This window comes from Lycorma delicatula, chromosome 12, assembly GCF_047948215.1.
Source record: "Lycorma delicatula isolate Av1 chromosome 12, ASM4794821v1, whole genome shotgun sequence".
Lineage (NCBI taxonomy): Eukaryota > Metazoa > Arthropoda > Insecta > Hemiptera > Fulgoridae > Lycorma > Lycorma delicatula.
The window spans coordinates 59,105,435-59,127,241 of NC_134466.1; the positions used below are offsets into that span (position 1 = coordinate 59,105,435).

At 33.1% G+C, this 21,807-nt stretch overlaps 1 protein-coding gene across 1 annotated transcript in view; it reads left to right on the top strand.

The window, feature by feature from the left end:
- Positions 1-21,807, top strand: part of jbug (filamin-type immunoglobulin domains fbug) — a 302,727-nt gene that overhangs the window by 131,853 nt on the left and 149,067 nt on the right. The window contains exons 16-17 of the mRNA XM_075380319.1: positions 1,323-1,402; positions 5,385-5,552. Coding sequence (XP_075236434.1) covers positions 1,323-1,402; positions 5,385-5,552 — 248 coding nt within the window. The remainder of the gene's footprint in view (positions 1-1,322; positions 1,403-5,384; positions 5,553-21,807) is intronic.

Consider the following 21,807-nt stretch of genomic DNA (forward strand, 5'->3'; position numbering starts at 1 on the left):
TATGTTGTGTCTACTGACTTTTCTGTATGTATGAAACATATACTCTTCATTAAAAATTATTTTATTCATCAATACATTGAGCGTTACAATTTCATTGCAAGACAAGATGGTTATGATGTGGGAGATTTTGTAACGTGTTTATGAATTAAGAGATGAAATCGTCATTTTTCTAGAAGAGGAAAACAGAACGGAAGCCGAGAAGTTTCAAAATGGTTTATTTGTGATGGATTGTGTTACTTGGTTGACATATTCGAGAAATTAAATACTTTGAATCTTCAACTCCAAAGAGCAAAAATACATATATGTTGGATATAAGTGATAAAGTTAATGCATTTTATAGAAAATTGAAAATTGTGGATCAGAAATTTAAAGCAAATTACCTAGAAATGTTTGCAAATGTATGAATGTATTAAAACTTACAAGGCTGAAGAACATGTGAAAGTTGTTTTTGTAACCATTGAAAATCATTTAGTCATGTTGGCAAAGAATTTTAAAAAGTATTTTCTTGCTGACAACAACTTGGTAGCAAGTTACAAACGGGTTAGGGATCCATTTAAAAATACTGCCGAAGAAATCTTGATAGACTTCACAACAGGTGGTGAAATCAAAAGACAATTTAGTATTAAATCACTCTTTGAATTTTTGGCATGGGTGGATGATGAGTTTTCCGCACTGAAAACAGGAGCATTCCGTATACTATTATCCATTTTCAACATCCTTTCTTTGCGAAACCGGATTTTCTGTGGTGGTTACATTGAAGACAAAATATAGATCTCAGCTAAATATAGAAAAAGAACTCAAGTGTCTATTTCTAATATTAAACCTTCCTCTGAAAAACTTTGCTCTGCAAGACAGGCCCAAGGAAGTCACTGATAATTATTAAACTTGTTTTTAATTTAGTATTGATAAGTTAATTATTAAATACATTGTGCAGTACTGATGTAATCCTATTTATCAGTGTATTATATCAATGTAAACTTGTATTTTATTATTTCAGATTGTTTTTTGATTTTCTTTCCTTTCATTAAATTTCCTTACACACCCCATTTAGTGTTATCACACTCCCGTCTGGGGGGGCTGCCCCACAGGTTGGGAAACACTGACCTAAGCTGTAGAGTTCCCATGTATAATTTTCTTTAACTCCTTTTTAAAGAATTTCCAATTGTCTTTTCAAGATCCATCCTGTTTATATTTAAAGAGGGGTTTCCTTTTTAAAAATTGTCTGTTCTAAATTCATAGAGTGCTCATGTTTTAAATTTCTTTTTTAAATATTATAAATAATTCTTTATGAATAAATATTGTATATTGTTTTTAATTTTTAGGAGCCATGCTTATGATGCCCACGCTATACAAGTTGGAAAAATACCAAATGGTATTGTTGGACAACCTGTTGAATTTGAGAGTAAGTATTCAGTTTTATCAATTTGTATTTATTAAATGTATAAAATTCATATGTGATTATAATTACAACAAGCATAGTCATGAAAATGAAATAATTTATCATTGTATTACTGAATGATCCACATATAGCATTCTTTGCATATAAATTGATATCAATCATTTTAATGATGTTCTCTCTCCCTCTCTCTGCGCACGCACGCGTGTGCAGCCTTTAATAATTAATTTCATATTTAACATTACATCTTAAATTCACATTGTTTTTTGTAACCATTTTAATTTGTATATGAATTGTAGCATGCTTTATTTGATGTTTTAGCATTATTGCATTTGTGTGATAAACTTTGCTCAAAATATTGTTTGTAGTATGAATAAGATGATGTTAAAAGACTGTTCAACAAGTTAACTGTATCTTGAAACATGTTTAATACAAAGAAAAAAAGATGCTAGGTCACCTTACAAAATTATATGCACTCTAATTTTTAAGTCTGATTTTAAAACAAGGCAAATCAAAATCTAAATAATATTATTCTATATTTAGTGATATTGAACTTTTATTTTTTTATTAATTTTTTAAGGCCTGTTTTTGTTGTGGGAACTGAAAATGTCACATTATTTGAGTTTTATTTCATGTAGCTTGACGTTGATCAATTGCTATTAAAGAACTACTATAACAGCCCTGCTCAAATTTTTTATGCAAGGTAGCCCAATCTACTAACCTCCTGAAAAGTATAATATATATGCATTTGAAAGGTACCTATACACCTTTCATGAACTAGTACAACAAATGTAACATCGACTTACCTTACAGTAATTCTTGGAAATGGTTCCCATGAACATCCGGACATATATGAACACGTTTCTTCTTGTTCTTCAAGAATAAGAAGAAACGTGAAGTTGTTCATGTGAATTGTTCTCTGTAAATGTAGAGGAATTTCATGAAAAACATATTGGTTGTTGGCAGACTATAAACTTGAATTGTGTGCATGCACATACTCTGATAAATGGAACCATGCCTCATCGGTATTGAAAATATAATCCAAAACATCATCAGACTTGTTCGCTAGAAGCTGTAAAACGATTCACAGTATTGACTACTTTCAAGTCTGTAGCCGTCAACTTTTGAATCACTTTCACTTTATAAGGAATGAGATTTAGCTTTTTATGAACTGCCTTGTGTGCCGCTTGCAATACCAATATTTTTCTGTCCGACCGACTTTTGTGTGGACTTGTCAGGACTATATAGCATAGCAGCTGATATGTCTTGTAGTTTCTCTTCATTGAGTTTTGATGATCTACCGCTTCGCTCATAATCCTCTGCTGATCGTGTCTCTAAATTTATCAATTAGCGTTCTTGCATTATGTCGACTAGGAACCAGTGTGTCTGGATATCTGATGAAAAATCAGTTTTCACTATCTGTTTATACTCACCAGTGCTAATGGAAGATATATTCAGTGAGAAATATTTGCTGTTCTAAAATTAACATCATTCTGAGTGCATACGGAAAGACATGGTCCCTGTTGTTTAAAGGAGACAAACACACCCAGAAAACTATAAATAACCAGACACACTTCTCATCTCAAGGTTCACTGGCTTGTAGAAATAAAACTGCACACAATGCAGAATTTCCAATCTTTGCAGAAAACATTACTTGTATCACTCATACGAGGGTTATTTTTTTCAAGGTCCTATCGGTCGTGAAATAAAAACACGTGCAAAAATCAGATGAACCTTTACGCATGTGTTGCATAGCGTCTCTAGTATGGCCTTCAATCACGCCACGTCACTTCGTTTAGTTCTGAACACGCAGCTAGCACGTAAACATGTCTACAACAATAGCATCTCCACCAAGTGTGAAGTGCTTGTGGTAATTCGATTTCTTCAGGCTGAAGGGTGTAATGCAGCTGAAATTCATCGACGAATAAGTAATATGTATGGTGAAACTTCAATGAGTGACAGCAGAGTGCGAAAACAGGACGTACAGATGTTCATGTTGCAGGCGGTCAGGGAAGGAAGCGAGTGTCAATGTTTTCGTTGGGAAGTGTTTGATCACCCACCATACAGCCCGAACTTGGCTCCATCCAATTTTCACCTCTTTGCTCACATGAAACGCTGGCTAGAAGGACAACATTTAGGCACAGACATCGAGCTGCAGACCAGTGTAGAAACATGGTTGAAAACACAGGCGGCTCCGTTCTATGATGAGGATTGGAAAGTTGGTACCACGCTACATCAAATGTCTAAATCGGAGTGGCGACTATGTAGAGAAATAGCGTAACTATGTAAGTACTTGTTACAAATAAAAAATTTTTTATTTTCACTGTGGTTTTAATTTCGTGACCGATCGGACCTTGAAAAAAAAATAACCCTCATATAATCTTATTTATGTAAGTGTATAGTTACTTTTTAAATGATTGTACATAAATCAGTCGCTAAATGAAAGCGAAATTGAATTCAATGAGTTCACACCAGTATCTACTACTATATAGTAATAAATGAAACTTATGAAAGAAGTAGTTTGGCTATAATGTATTCATAGGCAAGCAGCTAGGAGGAGAGAGCAGAAGACCTGTTCTAAATTATTTTTCTTTCTTTTACAGCCCAATTAAAAGGATTATTTCTTTGTACAAAACACTCTTTCAAAAAAAATCCTGTTAGCAATAACTTCTATGAAATGTGATCATCATCTGGTGTTCTGCTTGGTAACTAGTCCCTTGCAGCACCACTTCTCCATCCATTTCTGTCCCAAGGCTTTTCCACATTCCTCTTGCAGAATACAATCTTCACCTCATATGTTAATTTTGTCTTTCTTCTTCCTCGCTTCCTTTTTCTCTTTCTTCTACCCCTCTTCCAATTTAATTTTCAAGATTTCACTTCCTGTAGACACATCTTCTAACCAGGTTCCTTCTCTTTGTGTACTTACCTCATAAGTGCTCTTTGTTTTTTAACCCTGTTCATAAAATATGATAATCAACAAAAATTAAGAAAGTCATAAAACCTTGATTTTTGTTTCTATATCATGTATATTTTTGTTTCTGTAAAGGTAAACGGTTTTAAGATTGAATAACAATTCATAAAAAAGGTATAGATCTGAAGGGATGATAGGTAAATAGAATGGGTTACCTTTGATTGAAATCTGAGCAGGATTGGTGTAGTACTTCTTTAAGGTATGAGATCAAATTTTAAGTAATGTGATGGAAGACTCAAAAAATTATATTCTTTTCAGTTCTCATAACAAAAATATATGTTTAAAAGTTAATAAAAAATTAAAATTTAATTACATCAAATGCAAAATAAAATTATATAAATTTTGATGTGGCTTACATTGAAATCAAATTGGTTTTTTATAAAGCCTGAAACTCAAGTGTTTTAATTTCTGCAACAACAGAAAGTAGGATTTATTTAATGTATTTGTTAATTTTTTAATCTTTTTAAATTTCTTGGAGATTATTAAATATTGGAAATGGAATTTTAGGTGTAAATGAAGGGCAGGGAAATTGCAGAAACTGATTAACAGTTTCAAACCACTAATTCAAGTTTCTTATTTCAATGGGTAGTGATTTTAAGAACCATATGACTTCACTGCCATCATAATAATGGCTTATGGAACGCTAATCAAAAATCCGTCCATAAATGTAACAAAACTTAAAACTTATAACTGACACTAAAAAGAAACCCTTGAAACACGCCCGATTGCAGAATCATATAGCAGCAAGGGACATTGTCCAGCCTCTGCAATTCGAAGGGAGAATTTGTGATACTCCCGCCACTTTTGCATTCCGTTCTGTAATAATGGCTACTCTTCATTAATATTCTCATATTACTTTTTGTGTGAAAAATAATTGTAATCAATAGAGTTAGATAAATGTAATGAACATAATTCAGAAGAATTAGTTATATACGTATATAAAATTGGAATATTTTATTCCCTTGTATAATTTATTTTTTATAATATAACATTTATTTTTGTTTGTTTAATTTTTAGTTGATGGTTCTGGAGCTGGATCTGGTAATTTAGAAATCCTAGTAAATGGTGGTCATGTTACAAGCTTTGTTCGTAACTTAGGCAACCAAAGATTTCTTGCATCTTTTGTACCTCACGAAGCTGTCACTCATTTAGTGGAAATGAAATTTAATGGTGACTCTGTGCCAGGTAAATTATTATTTAAATATTACGCTTAAAATAATTTAATTTTATGTTTAACTCTTTTGTTGTTGGCTAAGAAAAGAAAAAAGTCCATTACACATGCGTTTTTTTTTGTATAGATTCTTTCTTATTAACATTAAAAATACAATCCTTTTAATACAATACTTTTCCAAATATTGAATAGTTTTACAATAAAACCATTTTTATTCAGAAATTTCCTCTAAAATTATTTTTGCAATGGCCTTCAAATGTTGGCTGCATTTTATGTTTATAGAAATATTTACTGTTTTTGAATGGTGTATTTTTAAAGTAAGGTCTGTTTTGAAATAAAAACAAAACTAAAAATATAAACAAACTTATTACTGTTGATTAAACTACATTTATTTTACTACTTTTGTACTCAGCTACCTTTAACTTAACACATTTTGCATAATGTCTCGCTAGCTTCTTCATTCTCTCTTCAACAAATTCCACCAAGTAACTTAAACCACAATATAAAACCAGTTTTTGAATCATCATTATTGTCAAAATTTTTTTATGCAAACCACTGTTTAAAATTAAGAAAAATAAAATAATCGCTGGGAGTTAAATCAGAGTGTAGATTGGACAATTCAAGATTTTTCAACAAAATTTTTCCACTCACCTTACTGTGATTTTCCATGTGTAGTCGGGCATTATCATGCAAAAATGAACTTTTGTGGAATAGCATCCCTTGTTGTTACTTACAGCTCTTTTATGATTTTTATATATTTTGCAATACATATCAGCACTCACTGTTATTTATTTATTTTTTTGAATAGTGTTTTTATGTATAATTTGTAGTTCTGTGCTTAATAAATTTGATAAGTGAGACATTATTTTTGTCCCTAAAAACCATAGCCATAAGGTTCTTTGCTGCACATTTTTGTTTGAACTTCTTCAATCTAGAAGATGAAAGCTACAACCACATAAACTGCTGCTTTGTCTCGATGTTCAAATAAGAAATTAAGATTTCACCTCTGGTAAAAATGTGATCAAACAATTTATCATCTTCATTTTCATAATGCTGCAAAAATTCATGCGTTGCAGCAAGACATTTTTCCTTTGTGTGTGTCAATTAACATCTTCAATACCCATCCAGCAACCCAGGTTGATCTAGCGGTGAATGCGTCTTCCCAAATCAGCTCATTTGGAAGTCGAGAGTTCCAATGTTCAAGTCCTAGTAAAGGCAATTACTTTTATACAGATTTGAATATTAGATCATGGATACTGGTGTTCTTTGATGGTTGGGTTTCAATTAACCACACATCTCAGGAATAGTTGAACTGAGACTGTACAAGACATTTACACTCATACATATCATCTGCATTGATCCTCTGAAGTAATACCTGAACGGTAATTCCCAGAGGCTAAAATAGGAAAAAGAAAAGTACCCATCCAGTGCACGATATTTTATAGTTCAATTTTTCACTCAAAACTTCATAAATCAAAGATCGTAGAACATTAGGAAATATCAAAGATAATTGTGACATAGTAAAGCACTGGTTTTCTTGAATTTTTTCTTGTTTTTTCAATCAAATCATTTATTATCATCGACAGCCTACCATTTCATTCTTCATCATGAATGTTTATGATGAAGAACTGAACATCACTCTTTTATTTTAGCATCACATTCACCTGTAAAAATCACAAATTTGCTCGAGAATTTCAGTTACAGAATTGTATTTTTCCATCAAAAACCAGATTATTCTTCATACTTCACACTTGGCAATCACAAATTGTTGTAAACATTATAAATGGATGATTTAATTATTAACAACTAAAACCAAAATTACTAAACAATTTGTTACTAACCGCTGACTATTCATTAAGATTACTGAGTTGCACAATTGCTATCTGTTTAAATCTTGTTTGTAGTAGCATATTCAAGATGGACTTACTTTAAAAACATGCCTTGTATTAAAAAACTTTTAAAATTATGTTAAATCAAAAAATTTATATTAAATATTTAAAAATAAACTAGTTAATAAAAAAGAAGCAAAAAATAAAGTCTTAGCATGCTAATGAAAACAAATAAAATCCTATAAAAATTTCACCATTTTCCTGTATATATTTACATATAGGAAAATGGTGAATTTTTATGTATTTACATAAAGATTAAATTAATATTATTCAAATATTTGTTTACATTATTTAAAATGGGAAATTCAACTTTATTTTACACTTAAATAAAAAAAAAAAATATCACTTTATACATACTAAGAAAATGAACAAGTAAAAGTAACATGTTCACAGACAACCAAGTATTCTTTCCAGATACACCTCATGTTTCCACCCATTCCTGTTGCATATCTGTAATATATTATTATTTGTTAATCAAAATAAAAGATTTATTTATTTGTATTTGTATATGTATATGTATAATACTTGTCAGTTTGAAGGAGTACCTTCTACTTTTTTTGAAGCTGGATAATTAGATTAATTATATTTTGTCATGTCAGTCTATAGAAATTGTTTACATTTGTTTAAAAGATGATAAAATTATTGGGTACACAACTGCACATATCATTGAAGTGGTTGACTCTTCAACTACTCGTCCTGTCCATAGGTATCTGGCTGAACAGTTTATATATCAATTGGATTCTTCTATGCACTATCTAATTTAGCAGTTGAGGATTTTTCCTTTGGTACGCCTGAGCAGAGTCTCACCCTGGTGGACTCTGATATGTGTCCACAATGTGGACAGTTAGAAGATATCTGTCATGTTCTTTAAATATGCCCTATGTACTAGCTAATGCGCACAGAGACTATTTGTCGGCTCAATATTATCAGATTGGCATTAGATCTCTGTGTAAATTGGAGGAACCGGGCCAAGTGGGTGATCGTTGAAATTTTCATCATTTACTTGGCAAAGGAAAGGATTGCCGAAGGAGTTTTGGGTTCCACTTGGGTTTGCCTTATCCTACATTGGTTTATGTTTTTGTTGTTTTTGGTTTTATGCTTTGTTATTGTTTCTTGTTTTCATGTTATATTTTGCACTATGTTGCATATTGAACTCAACTTTTTCCTATTTCGGGTAGGTAGTTGTGATTTCAGTTCTTTCTAAGTTGTCTATTCAGTCTTGTTAAAGACTTGGAGTGGTGTTTTGTTTTTAAAGTTATCTAATAGGTAATAGTAGTACACCGATGGGAATGTCACATGTGGCATTCGCATCGGTAGCATCCATACTGAGGCAAGAACATGGCTGAGGTGCCTTTTGCTGAGATTTTAAAGATGACCTCCGGTAAAGCCCATCAGGACAAGGTACGGAGGGGGTGACATGGCGATCGAAACCATTATATGGAGGGAGTCAGGTCGCTATGGGGGTCAGGATATTAATTAGATAGCTTTCTCTTTAATATTTACACAAAAAGCAATTTTTTATACCTTGTAATCCAACCTGTAAACACAATTAATGTAACTGAGTAACGTGCTGCTCCTATCTTGGATGTAGTCTTATTTCTTAAGTTGTGTTGCAAATGGGCATATATTACATGGAGAAATTTTAAAGCTCCTTTCGAAAGGTCAGTATAATTTTTCTTTAATCCTTGGTGTGTATTACTCACACACCTTTGGTCTCAACATCCACTCTTTTTCTATTAACTTTGATCCTTTTCTATCTGAGATATTCTATGGATTTTGGTCAGTCATTCACTGGATTTGAATTAAGTGTATGGAGGGAGACCAGTGTAGTTAGTTTTCTTGGTATTTGATGGAGAATTATTAATTATGGACTTATCCATGGAGTCTTTACCAGTGACTGTACAAAAAGCTCAAACCTTGGATAAAAATGTTATCTGGATATAATCCTTTTTACTATATATATTCATACATATGAATACGAATACAATACACATGAAAGCACTTCAAAGCATGGGGCATTGAGTTTTATAGCCATCTGAGACGTGTGTGCAGGTATATTACTGTGGAGAAGAAACACTTTTTGGACAGATAGGTTTGTTTAGCCTGAATAGCACCCTTCAGTCATCACGTAGGGAATCATGTTGCTCCCCAGTGATAGTTCTGCCTTTTTTCAGTTAGTCGACAAGCACTGAAACATAAGAATTCTAAAAAAATAACAGCCATGACTTTTCCTGCAAATGGTACTGTTCTTTTGCTTTCTTTGAAGCAATTTCAGCTACTCCCATCCACTGTTTGCCCTGCTGTTTGACCTCTGGATTGTAATTGTGAACCCATGTTTCATCTACTATTACAAAACATCAAAGAAACTCAGTGGAATGGCGTTTCAATAAGTTTAAACCTCTTGAGAAGGTTTCAGTCAAATGTGTTTTTATCAGCTCTTATCAAACGTGGCACTAATTGAGCAGAAATTTTTTTCAAAGCCGAAACATTGTGTACAATTTTATGGACTGATATGTTGAGATGTTTGTGATGTCATACAAACATTCAGCCGGCAATCATTTAAAACAACAATGTGAATTTTTGTGATGATTTCATCCATCATAACGGTTTTTGGTCATACCAAGCGTTCATCATCTTGACTGGGTATATGACCATGTGTAAATTATGCAGCCTACTTTTTTTGCCATAAAAAATGAAGGAGAAGAACACTTTAAAGTATAATCTGTAATGCAACTCTTTTTGTGTATCTATCAGGGTTAAACCTTTTAAAAGAAAGTACTTTATAACAGCTCGAACATAAATTTATTCATTTCTCAGAAAATATTTACTCAATTGCTTCATATCCTACCCTACTAAAGGGCATTTGTATGTGTGTCTGTCTGTGTATGTGTCCCTCTTAGCTGAGAACATGCTTACATGATTGACCATACTGCCCGTCAAAAATCATAAGATTTTTTTCTTAAATGTTTATAAACAATAAATAACAACAGTAATAATAATTATAAAATAAATTAATAAGTTTTTACTTATTTCCTAATGATGAAGGGTGTTTAACTGAATGGAGACAAACCCTTTTTTTTGCTTTTCTTTGATCAATTTTCATCATTAAAAAAAAAAAAATTTCACACAAGAGGTAATCAATTTTGGACATCTAATAATAGCATTCAATAGCCCCCTGCCCAGAGGGCCTAGCTGCAGAAGCATGCCGTAGGCTTGCCCTGCAGTTAGTAAGTAACTAAATGCATGCATCTGAAATGTTGCAGAATACCATCTAAAGGATCAAATTTGACAAATACCACAGTCATTTGGTAATATTGCTTCATCTCTTTAGTTATCTCTGTGTTCTTTCCGAATGACCTTGGTGTGCCCAGGGTTTAACAGTTTACCAAGAACTAATAAATTCTTGATAAAAAGAACTACTTTGAGAAGTGGAAAGATCTTTATCAGTAGATTGATCCATTTATAAACAAAAAGCAAAAACAGCAAGTCGAGAAATTTTTCAATTAATTTAAACAAAATAATTATATTGTGCTGCTAGGTTAAAATTTGGTGAACTATTTATTAAAATAAAGATTTATCTTCAAACCTATTACGTCTATAATTTTTCACTCGATAAAAATGTCCACAGGAATAGTATAAAGTTATCAGAAGAATTTTCTCTACTGATCATTAAAAGTGGTAAGAATTAAAGAATTAATTAAAGCTTGTACATAAATAAATAAAAATATGTCTGGTCTGGGAAACACTTCCTTTATTTTATATATATATATTAAACATACTATGTAAATAGTTATAATTTGTGTGTGAATGTGTGTGTGTGTGTGTGTGTGTGTGTGTGTGTGTGTGTGTGTGTGTGTGTGTGTGTGTGTGTGTGTGTGTGTGTGTGTGTGTGTGTGTGTGTGTGTGTGTGTGTGTGTGTGTGTGTGTGTGTGTGTGTGTGTGTGTGTGTGTGTGTGTGTGTGTGTGTGTGTGTGTGTGTGTGTGTGTGTGTGTGTGTGTGTGTGTGTGTGTGTGTGTGTGTGTGTGTGTGTGTGTGTGTGTGTGTGTGTGTGTGTGTGTGTGTGTGTGTGTGTGTGTGTGTGTGTGCATACAGATAGATGTGTGTGAAAGTAAATATTTTTATTAAAATTAGTCTTCAGTATATAAGAGAAAATTGTATACAGACAGCAGGATATCATATCTAATAAAAGTGTAAAGTGTATAAGAAAGGTTCATTGTATTTGTTGTGTGAGAAAAGAATCTTTTTGTCTTTAATCATGAGTCATCATATAACAAATGATATGAATGAGAGTGAAAACTGAACTGAAGTAGCTTGTAAGCTTGTCCCTTTATCCTCTTACAACTACATTTAAAATCTCTTCTTTACATTCTACACTATTATTAGCTTTTTAATTTTTTCTACATCTCAGTTTTTGAATATTTTTACTACAGATTACAATTTTCATTAAAATGTATTATAAAAAATACAAAAAGCAAATTAAAATTTACTGATTATAAAAAGCTAATTTTTACCGAATGAAAAACATTTAAATTAAATAAAAATCTTTTTTTATTTTTATTTGTTATTATTGTAACCTGAAAATTCATTTAAAAATTTACCTTTAATTTGAAATTTAAATTTTACACCACTGAACTTGTTCATATTGCTATTAATGCTGTTGGAATTTTTATTTTTAATTAGAAGACAAAAGTGCATCCGATTCGAATTGTATGTTTTTATTTAGTATATCATTGCTATGTGTTAATACATGGTCAATTTTTTTGTACATATAAACCAAAAACATTTTATTATACTGGGTGAGCAACTTAAAACCAAATTGCTGCAGATTAAACACAGTTTTGACATGTAATATTTTATGAATTAGATTAAAAAAGAATTTAAACATTAATGTAATTAAATTCTGTATTTACATTACCAAAAGTTTATATATCTACCATATTTTTTAGAAATTAAGTTCAAAGTGAGAATAGAAAACTTATGTGCTTGAGTAATCATATTGAGAGCCACCTTATGCAAAATCAATGATGTCAGTTTCTTGTTGATTGTTTGCCTTCAATTTGTTGATAGCATGAATTTATAATATTTGCTTAAAATTTTAATTTTTTAAAAGTACTTGTATGCCAATTTTCCTTAGGAAATACGTAAACTATTATATATTTACTAAAATTAGTCCTCTGGCACTTACTGCTGCAGTTTATTTATTTCAAACTCAAAAATAAGTATTGTAAAAAAAATAAGATAATGTTTTTATAACTAATTTTCTTTAGTCCAAGGGCCACAAAAATATTTGAGGATTGCTGGTCATGGGATGAAGACCCGTGGTCGAATGTGCATCTGAAAAACATTTAGATATCAGGAAAAAGGGGGAGTCTGTCCACATTTTCAGCTCTGATAGCAGCAGTTTGATAAACTTTGCTTTCACCATACTTTTTCTCTATTCTCCCTCTCTCTTCTATCTAGAGTTATTTTTCTGGAAGATGTTATAAAAAATTATCACATGTATGTTATTTCACCTAATATCAAGAAAGCTTACTACAAATATTCTATAGATTGAGTAACATTTGGCCATAACGCTTATCTTAAATATACAAACAAACAGATGAAGTACAGAAAGATCAAGTTAAAATAGGATTTCCTCTTCTCTGTCAGCAAAAAAGGTAACTAAATAAAACTTCATAAATTATAAACTATTTTAACTGTTTTCATCAGGTTTTTTTTTCTAATTTGTATCTAGTAAAAGAATAACAAACACTTCATTCGGTGTAATTTTAATTATATCAAAAATACTTGGTATTAAGAAAATAAAGCCTACTACCCATTCAAATTGCATATTCAGGATCATAAACTGATATTACAATCTTCATTTCAAGTTACATGAATTAAAACAATTATAGGAGCCATTAATATTATCTAACGACAATCAATGTCCAGCCAAATAAAAATAAGGAATAAAAATTGAAAAATACCAATACAGGGTCTTTATAAAAGAATGGGACAGTTTTTTTTACATACTAGCAAATTTCAATATGTGCACCATATTGAAATATTGAAAGTCGCTCGGCAAGTGTCCATTCGATACTCAGTTTCTGCCCATAACCAAATTAACATATCTTTTGTTATGGTTACAATTGCTTCTTTAAGTGGCGTAGGTTTGCGTGCGTATATTTCAATCTTTTGTGTAAAACTTTTGTGAAATATTGTTTTTGGAATATCTAAATCGAGGTTTCGGTGAGTGATGGATTTGTTAGGATTTCTGATTGCAGATTGTCTAATCTGTTCAACAGTTTTGTCTGATACTCATGGTCTGCTGGTTGATTTTTCCTTGAAAACCGGTTTCTCCAAATTGTTTGAACCAATTTCATATATTATTTTCATGCTGTGGCTCTTTTCCATATTCATGTCGAAATGCCTTATTCATGCATATGCATGTGAAAATAAATTATGAACTTTAATTCAGCCTGCCCCAAAACTCACTGCTGTTTCTTGAAGAGTAAACATAGTAATGAACTAAGCACACTTCAACAATGCTACAAAAACTGGTGAGGTGGTTTGAATTGCTGTTATGCTAACGTTTGGGTTGGAGGCTATCAGGGCTACTTACATAACTTCTCAAAATTTCCCTTCTGACTTGATCTCTTTCTTTTTTCTGTTTAACCTCCAGTAATTACCGCTCAGATAATACTTCAGAGGATGAATGAGGATGATTTGTATGAGTGTAAGTGAACTGTAGACTTGTACAGTCTCAGTTCGACACATTCTTGAGATGTGTGGTTAATTGAAACCCAACCACCAAAGAACACCGGTATCCATGATCTAGTATTCAAATCCGTGTAAAAATAACTTACTTTACTAGGACTTGAACGCTGGAACTGTTGATTTCCAAATCAGCTGATTTGGGAAGACACGTTCACCACTAGACCAACCCGATGAGTATACTGACTTGATTTGAATTACAGAAACCCCACCATTCTTTTACGATTTGTCGAGCTTCTAATGGTGCACTAATTGAAATTTATTAATTATGTAAAAACATAAGTTTGAGATGACAAATTTGATGAATAAACAACATTAACCGTATTTTTGTTTTCATTTAGTCCATGTTCAAAACTCCATTGTTCTTTTATGCAGATCCTGGATTTTGTTGCTCAGTTCTAACTACAACAGTTTTACTATCATTATTAGCATGAACAGTTACATAATAGGTTCGTTTGGAAAGTTCTTGAAATGGTGTAACTATAATGAAATTTCTGTAATATTTGTCAAGTATGATCCTTTAGATCAGATGATGAGAAGAGTTTCAGACGAGTTGCTTGTTTGAGGGAGTCAAGTAAACAAGTTTCAACATTTTCTGAAAAATCGATAAAATTGAAGTTTGAGCTACTAATAAAATGATTCACCATTAAACTGGTCGCCATCAACAAGAGGACATCCTTTTCCAATAGTGTGGAAAATCCAGGCCAAAGCTGTAATATGTATAAATAAATATTTATGCCAAATTTCAACTTTTTTGATCAACTGGTTTTCGTGATATGAGGCAAAAACTATTTAAAAATAATCTTGAATATTCTCTCATCCTTGAATCTAATCTGTTTAAACCTTTGGAATTTTAAATAACTTAATCAATCAATACTTTCATCTTATAAAATCTCTGATTTTTCTATGACCACTAAACAAAACGTTAAAAATTAAAAATGGGATAAACTACCACTTCCCTTTTTTTTTGTAATTTATCCAAAATTTAATGCTATCAATTCCCCATATATACATAATTTTGTAATCATTTTTGAAGAATTTATGTTTGGAATTATTAATCAAAATATAAACCAACAGATATACCTTCTGGAAATTTTTATTACCTTTTCTTGCTAAAGGGTGCCTTGAAACGTCAACACAAATACTTAAAATTTTGGCCGATTGACATATTTTCCCCTTTATAGCTACACTGCTTGTGCAGTATCAATAGAGCTGTAGTCAGTGAAGTAAAAATTTGGTATATCTGAACTTTATAAAAATGTTATTAATAATAATTTGTTATTTTTGTTTTAGATTCTAAATACTTAACCATGAGAAATAATGAGATCAGTAGCAAAATCATGATAATAGTAATAATCAGTCCAACTTGAAATAATATTAATAACAGTAATATAATTTAAAAAAAACGAGAGTCAGAGAAAGGATTTCCCCTTCTCCTCTTCATCTTTTGACTACTATCCTTTCCCCGCTCTAGGTTAAGACTAAATTTTAAGTGAAAGTAGAAATAGTAAAATAATAGAAGTACGGTTTTTTTATATGCTTTATAATAAGTAATATCGACATTTTAATGCAATCTTATTATTATTATTTCATTACGTAAAACCGGTTTTGGCAAGCACTACTTTGCAAGGCCTACAACATTAATAATTATTTCTTAAAAAAAATATTAGCGGTAGTTTTTTAAACCCATTAAGAAATAATTTATAGCAGTACAATATTATAATTTATGTATATATATATATATATTTATACAGGCTGATTCAGGAAGAAAGGGAAATAATTCGGGAACTGATTTTAGAGCTTGAAATAGGGAAAACGTTTATACAAACATATGACCGAAAACGCTTTGTTATCGAGTTATGGCTAACGAAAAATTTCGCCCGGATTTCAGTTCCTCCGGTAAAATGAGGTTATACTGAAATTTGTAAGATAAGGGATAAACTTTATAATTTCTTATGTTTTTTGATGTGAAAAATCGAATAAAATAGGTCTCAGAACTGTATCTCCTGTAGTTTTCATGATATCCAACGTAAAACAGAAAAATTCGTTTTTTGAAAAAGACATTTTTTTATGATTGAAGTTCAATAATTTTGTTAAATAACTAATAAACGCGTAAATTTTATTATCAAAACTTGTTAAAAATTTAATTCTGAGAAAATTGATGTAATAAAGTCTCTGAAAAACAAAAGAAATCAATTTTTATTTCTAAAAACAAAATAGAAATGATACTTAACAAAAATGTGCTAGATTTGTAAATATTAATAGGCTCTTTCATACTAGAGTACCGTATTACGGGAGAATTTTTGAACAATGAATTTCTTACAGTATTTCAAAATTTCTGATCGGTGAAACGAATTGAAATATAATATGGGGCTTGATGAACACAAATACATTTCACGAATGATGGAAGACTTAATTCTTAGATGAAAGATTTACTGGTAAATGAATTGGAAGTAGAAGATCGGTAAATTGGCCATCTAGATCATCAGACCTTACTTCCTTAGATTACTGTTTATGGTGATGGATGAAATGCTAGATATACAAACAAAAACTCGATACACATGATGAACTGATCGCTCGCATTCTCAGTGCCCTCTCTCTCCCTTTATCTGTTATCTCCCTCCGAAACCACCATAAAGTATTACTTCACAGGATGATATGTATGAATGTAAATGAAGTACAGTCTCTGGTCGACCATTCCTGAGATGTGTGTTTAATTGAAACCCGACCACCGGGTTGGTCTAGTGGTGAACCCGTCTTCGCAAATCAGGTGATTTTGAAGTCGAGAGTTCCAGAGATCAAGTCTTAGTAAAGGCAGTTATTTTTACACGGATTTGAATACTAGATCGTGGATACCGGTGTTCTTTGGGGGTTGGGTTACAATTAACCACACATCTCAGGAATGGTCGAACTGAGAGTGTACAAGACTACACTTCATTTACACTCGTACATATCATCCTCTGAAGTATTATCTGAACGGTAATTACCGGAGGCTAAACAGAAAAAGAAAGACCACCGGTATCCGCGATCTAGTATTCAAATCCGTATAAAATTGTCGTTAGCCTACTAGGATTTGAACCTTAGAACTCTCGACTTCGAAATCAACTGATTTGCGGTGACGAGTTCACCACTATATCAATTCGGGTTGGTCTGGTCAGCATGCTCTGGTGCCCTCATCAAGGAACGCGAAGACATCATTAGGTTGGGAACAGAAAATTTAAGGGAATATCGATATTAATATTGTAAAATGCTTTTGTAGCTGTGTGCTATGTTGTGACGTCACAGGTGAGCGGTAGAATTAAATGAATGAATAATATTTAAGTGTAAAAAAGTAACTCGGTTTGACTGGGTCTTGAACTCGATTGTCCGGTTTACTCGGTGTCCTGTACGTTAATCCTAGCGGCTACACCAGTTTTCCGAACGTACAAGCGAAATTTTTTCTATGTAAGTTGTGAAATTATATTTGTTTAGTTAGTGACGACAGTCGCCGCTGGTACCGCCACACCCGCGCGAATTAAATACGGTATGCGCGCGCTCTTTAGTTGGAATCATTTAATTAAATAAACGAAAAAATATTATATTTAAATAAAATGATAGATTTTTTAAAATTAAGTTGTCTGTATATGCCGTGCATGAGATACAAGCTGTTGCTGACAACGTATTGTTAGCAACAGCTGTGGGATTTTTTTTTTTGAATGTCGTTCTACCAATTAACATTTATTTTTCTAAATACATTTTTCTGCTACCAACCAATCAATCTTTTTGTGATTTTTTTAAAAATTATTTATTTTCTTTACAAGTTGTTATGTCACATTATACAATTAACGCAGAAATTAATTTGTAACTCAGAAATCACTGAACTGATTGAAAGAAAATAAAATACTTTTTAAGCCGAGCATGCGAGTAAAATACAATTATAATTTTGTTAAGTAATGTAGTCAATAAATGTTACATTTAATTTAGTTACTGGTTTGGAGACAGACAGAAGAAAGAGAAAGAGAAAGAGTGACAGACATAGAGAGAGGGAGGGAGAGAGTTTGAGAGAGACAGACAGACAGACAGACATACAGATAGAGAGAGAGACCGCGAGAGATTGAGTGAGTGAGACAGACAGAGGGACCGAGAGAGAGAGGGAGAGAGACAGACAGAGAGATAGAGTGAGAGAGTGCGAGAGACAGACAGACAGACAGAGATATACTGAGAGAGAGAGAGTGTGGGAGAGAGACAGAGACAGACTATGAGAGGGTGAGGGACAGACAGAGAGAGAGTGACAGTGACAGACAGAGAGATAAAGGGAGAGAGACAGAGACAGAGAGAGAGGGAGAGGAAAAGACAGAGAGAGAGAGTGACAGAGACACACATATTCTCTTTGCTGTTGATCTTAATAGATTTGTACAGGCCAACTAAAAATGCTAACTCTATAAACAAGAAAGAAAACCTTTGAAAAATACGTAAAAATTGAAAACTTGTATGTTGATTAAAAATGCACTAATGTGTAAGTAAAAATAATTTACCGAATTTGAGTTAATGCTTTTTATTTTTCTAGCGAATATAATTAGATTTTAAAGGGGGAAAAATGGTATTATGTCAAAAAAGGGGTATCGGGGTTTTTTGCAGATCTTTACATTTTAGGGTCCAACTAGTTCATCTAGATAAAAAAAAAACATACGTACGTATCTATCGCACTGCTTTTAGTCTTACATCTCAGGATTAACCGTACCGATTTTCTTCAAATTTGGCTCAGATATTTTTATGTTTGGAACAGTGATCGTATTATTTTTTTACAAAATTTGTTAAGGATATGGGAGGATATCGCGAAAAAATTAATTTCGATTTTCTTCAGAGGCATTTTAGAGAAAATTTTATTAAAGCAAATTTGTTATCTACAATAGTCCAAAAAAGTTTTTTTTAAAATGAACATCCATTTCTTAAAATTGAAATACCGGGTGGTTCAGAAAGGAATTCACAACTTTTAAAAGCATATAAAAATTTATTGAGATTTGGTTGAGGTCTCACTTCATAGCAAAACACACACATCAAGTTTTGATTCACATCGTTCATTAGTACCGAATTCAACCACCAGTGTTATTAAAAATGGATACATTTACTGGTCCGAAACGTGCTGGCTGTATGTTTAGGTTTCACAATTTGCAGTAAACAACTGTATTTCGCATAATTTTCGTAGATTACGGTAGGAGCCTCCTAGTAGGCGTACAGTTTATTCTTTGAATCAAATCTTCCTTGCGACAGGTTGTTCTGTTAAACATACAAAATCACCTGGACGCCCAAGCGTCCCTGAACCTGATGTGGAACAACTAGGAGAAAGCTTTACACTTAGTTTGAAGAAATAAACTCGACGTGCGTAACGTGAGACTGGCATTCCACAAATGTCTGATTGGCGCGTATTATGTAAACGATTGCACTTGAAGCCGTGTAAGCTAGCCCCGTTTCAACGCGTTACAGATGACGACAAAGTTGCTCGACTGCAGTGTTGTGAAAATGATGGATAGAATTGCAAACGACATAGGTTTAGACGATATAGTTTTTAGTGATGGTCAAAGTTTTACGTCAGTGGCAAGGTGAACACTCATAACTATTGAATATGGGGTAGTAAAAACCCTCATGAAACTTCGCAGTACAATTGTGATAGCCTTTAGATCAATTTTGCCCTAAGCAAACAAAGACCGTACGGCCCGTTCTTCTTCCAGGAGGCAACCGTAAATGGCATCTTTATCTGAACATACTTCAAAATTTACTAATTCCTCAGTTATACGATGATGACCAAGATGGACACCTTTACTATCAGCAAGACCACCTAACTACCGCCTAGAAGTCGAGATTTTCTTGATAATCGATTCCCAGGTCAGTGGATCGATCGTGAAAGTCCAATTACACGGCCACTTCGTTCCCCATATTAGGCCCTACTTGATTTTTTCTTGTGGGATTTCATTAAAGATCAGGTTTATGTACCGTCTTTCCATGCTGATCTTGTTGAGCTAAGACTTCGAATTAACGCCGCAGCTGAAGAGGTATCGCCCGACTTTCTAACTAAGTCTTCTTTCTTTTTCCTGTTTAGCCACCGGTAATTACCGTTCAGATAATACTTCACAGGATGAATGAGGATATGCCGTTTATAATATCTGGCAGGAAAGATGGTCGCAGGAAGCTGTGGGTCGATGGACGAGAACCCTCATCCCCAACATCAAGGCATGGTTGTCGAGAAGATTTGGTGAGGTTGATCATCACCTATCGCAGTTTTTTACAGGACATGGTTCCTTCAATAACTACCTGCACAAAATAGGCAAGAGAGAAGAGCCAATTTGCAACTACTGCAACGAGATAGATGATGCTGAGCACACCTTTTTTGAGTGCAATAGGTGGGACACACTTAGACATAGTAAGGCACTCACAGGTATAACTCCAGAGACAACAATAGACTACATGCTAAGAAGCGAGTCAAACTGTAATAATTTTGCTAGTTTTGTTAGACAAGTTGTTCTACAGAAATACTCCGATGAGAGAAGACAAGGTGTTGGCTAGAATAGGACTGGGTGGACAGCCTTGCTGGTGAGGTCCAGCATGCTGCGGTCTGTTGGCACTGATGAGCCACCAAGGACTCCACGGGTAACAGTCAGGCAAGAGCACACTGAATACTGAAGGGACCCGGTACCGCGTCGCGGCGAACTGGGTCTGGCGTGGTGTATTAGTATTGCCCTTTTAGGTCCCCAAGGAGCCAATATTGATAAAGAACTCTCAAAAAGAGCTAACCGGTAGGCCGACCTGCCTTGCCGGTATATAGCCGGTAGGTGGGGAGGCCTATTTGAGTTTAAAGACACTCCTCTGGGCGGCGTAATACCAACAAGTCGGTCCGGCCCAGGGGAGCTGAGAGAAAAAAAAAAAAAAAAAAAGGATGAATGAGGATGATATGTATGAATGTAAACTAAGTATAGTTTTATACAATCTCAGTTCGACCATTCCTGAGATGTGTGGTTAATTGAAACCAAACCACCAAAGGACACCGGTATCCACGATCTAGTATTTAAATCCGTGTAAAAATAACTGACTTTACTACGACTTGAACGCTGGAACTCTCGATTTCCAGCTGATTTGGGAAGACGCGTTCACCACTAGACCAACCCGGTGGATTTTCCTGGCTACAGTCTGGAATTAAATCGAGTTCAGGAGGGATGTATGTCGCATTACAAATGGAAGCCTTATCGTACCAAAGTGATTGACAAACTTGATGTCGAAGCGTTCAAGCGCTTTCGGAATTAAATTCTATCTTCAAGAACTTTCATTTTCGTCCTATTTGAAATAGTAATTAAAACTTCACATGTAAGTTGTAATAAAATCGTGATATTTGCTTAAAACATAACAGTTGGTTGTCATATGTTATAAAATTACGTCAACGTAAACGTTCTTTCAATTTGGTGGTCTGACCTGTTGTGACAACAATTGGAAAACTTCGAATTCAATTGTTGGTAAGAGGTTTTTGTATATTAACTATATATACATATACCAACGGGCCATGCTTTACAAAATTATTATAAACCTGATGTGTTTTTCTGTGAAATGAGACCTCAACCGAATCTGTAAGTTATCTAAATAAATTTTTATATGCTTTAA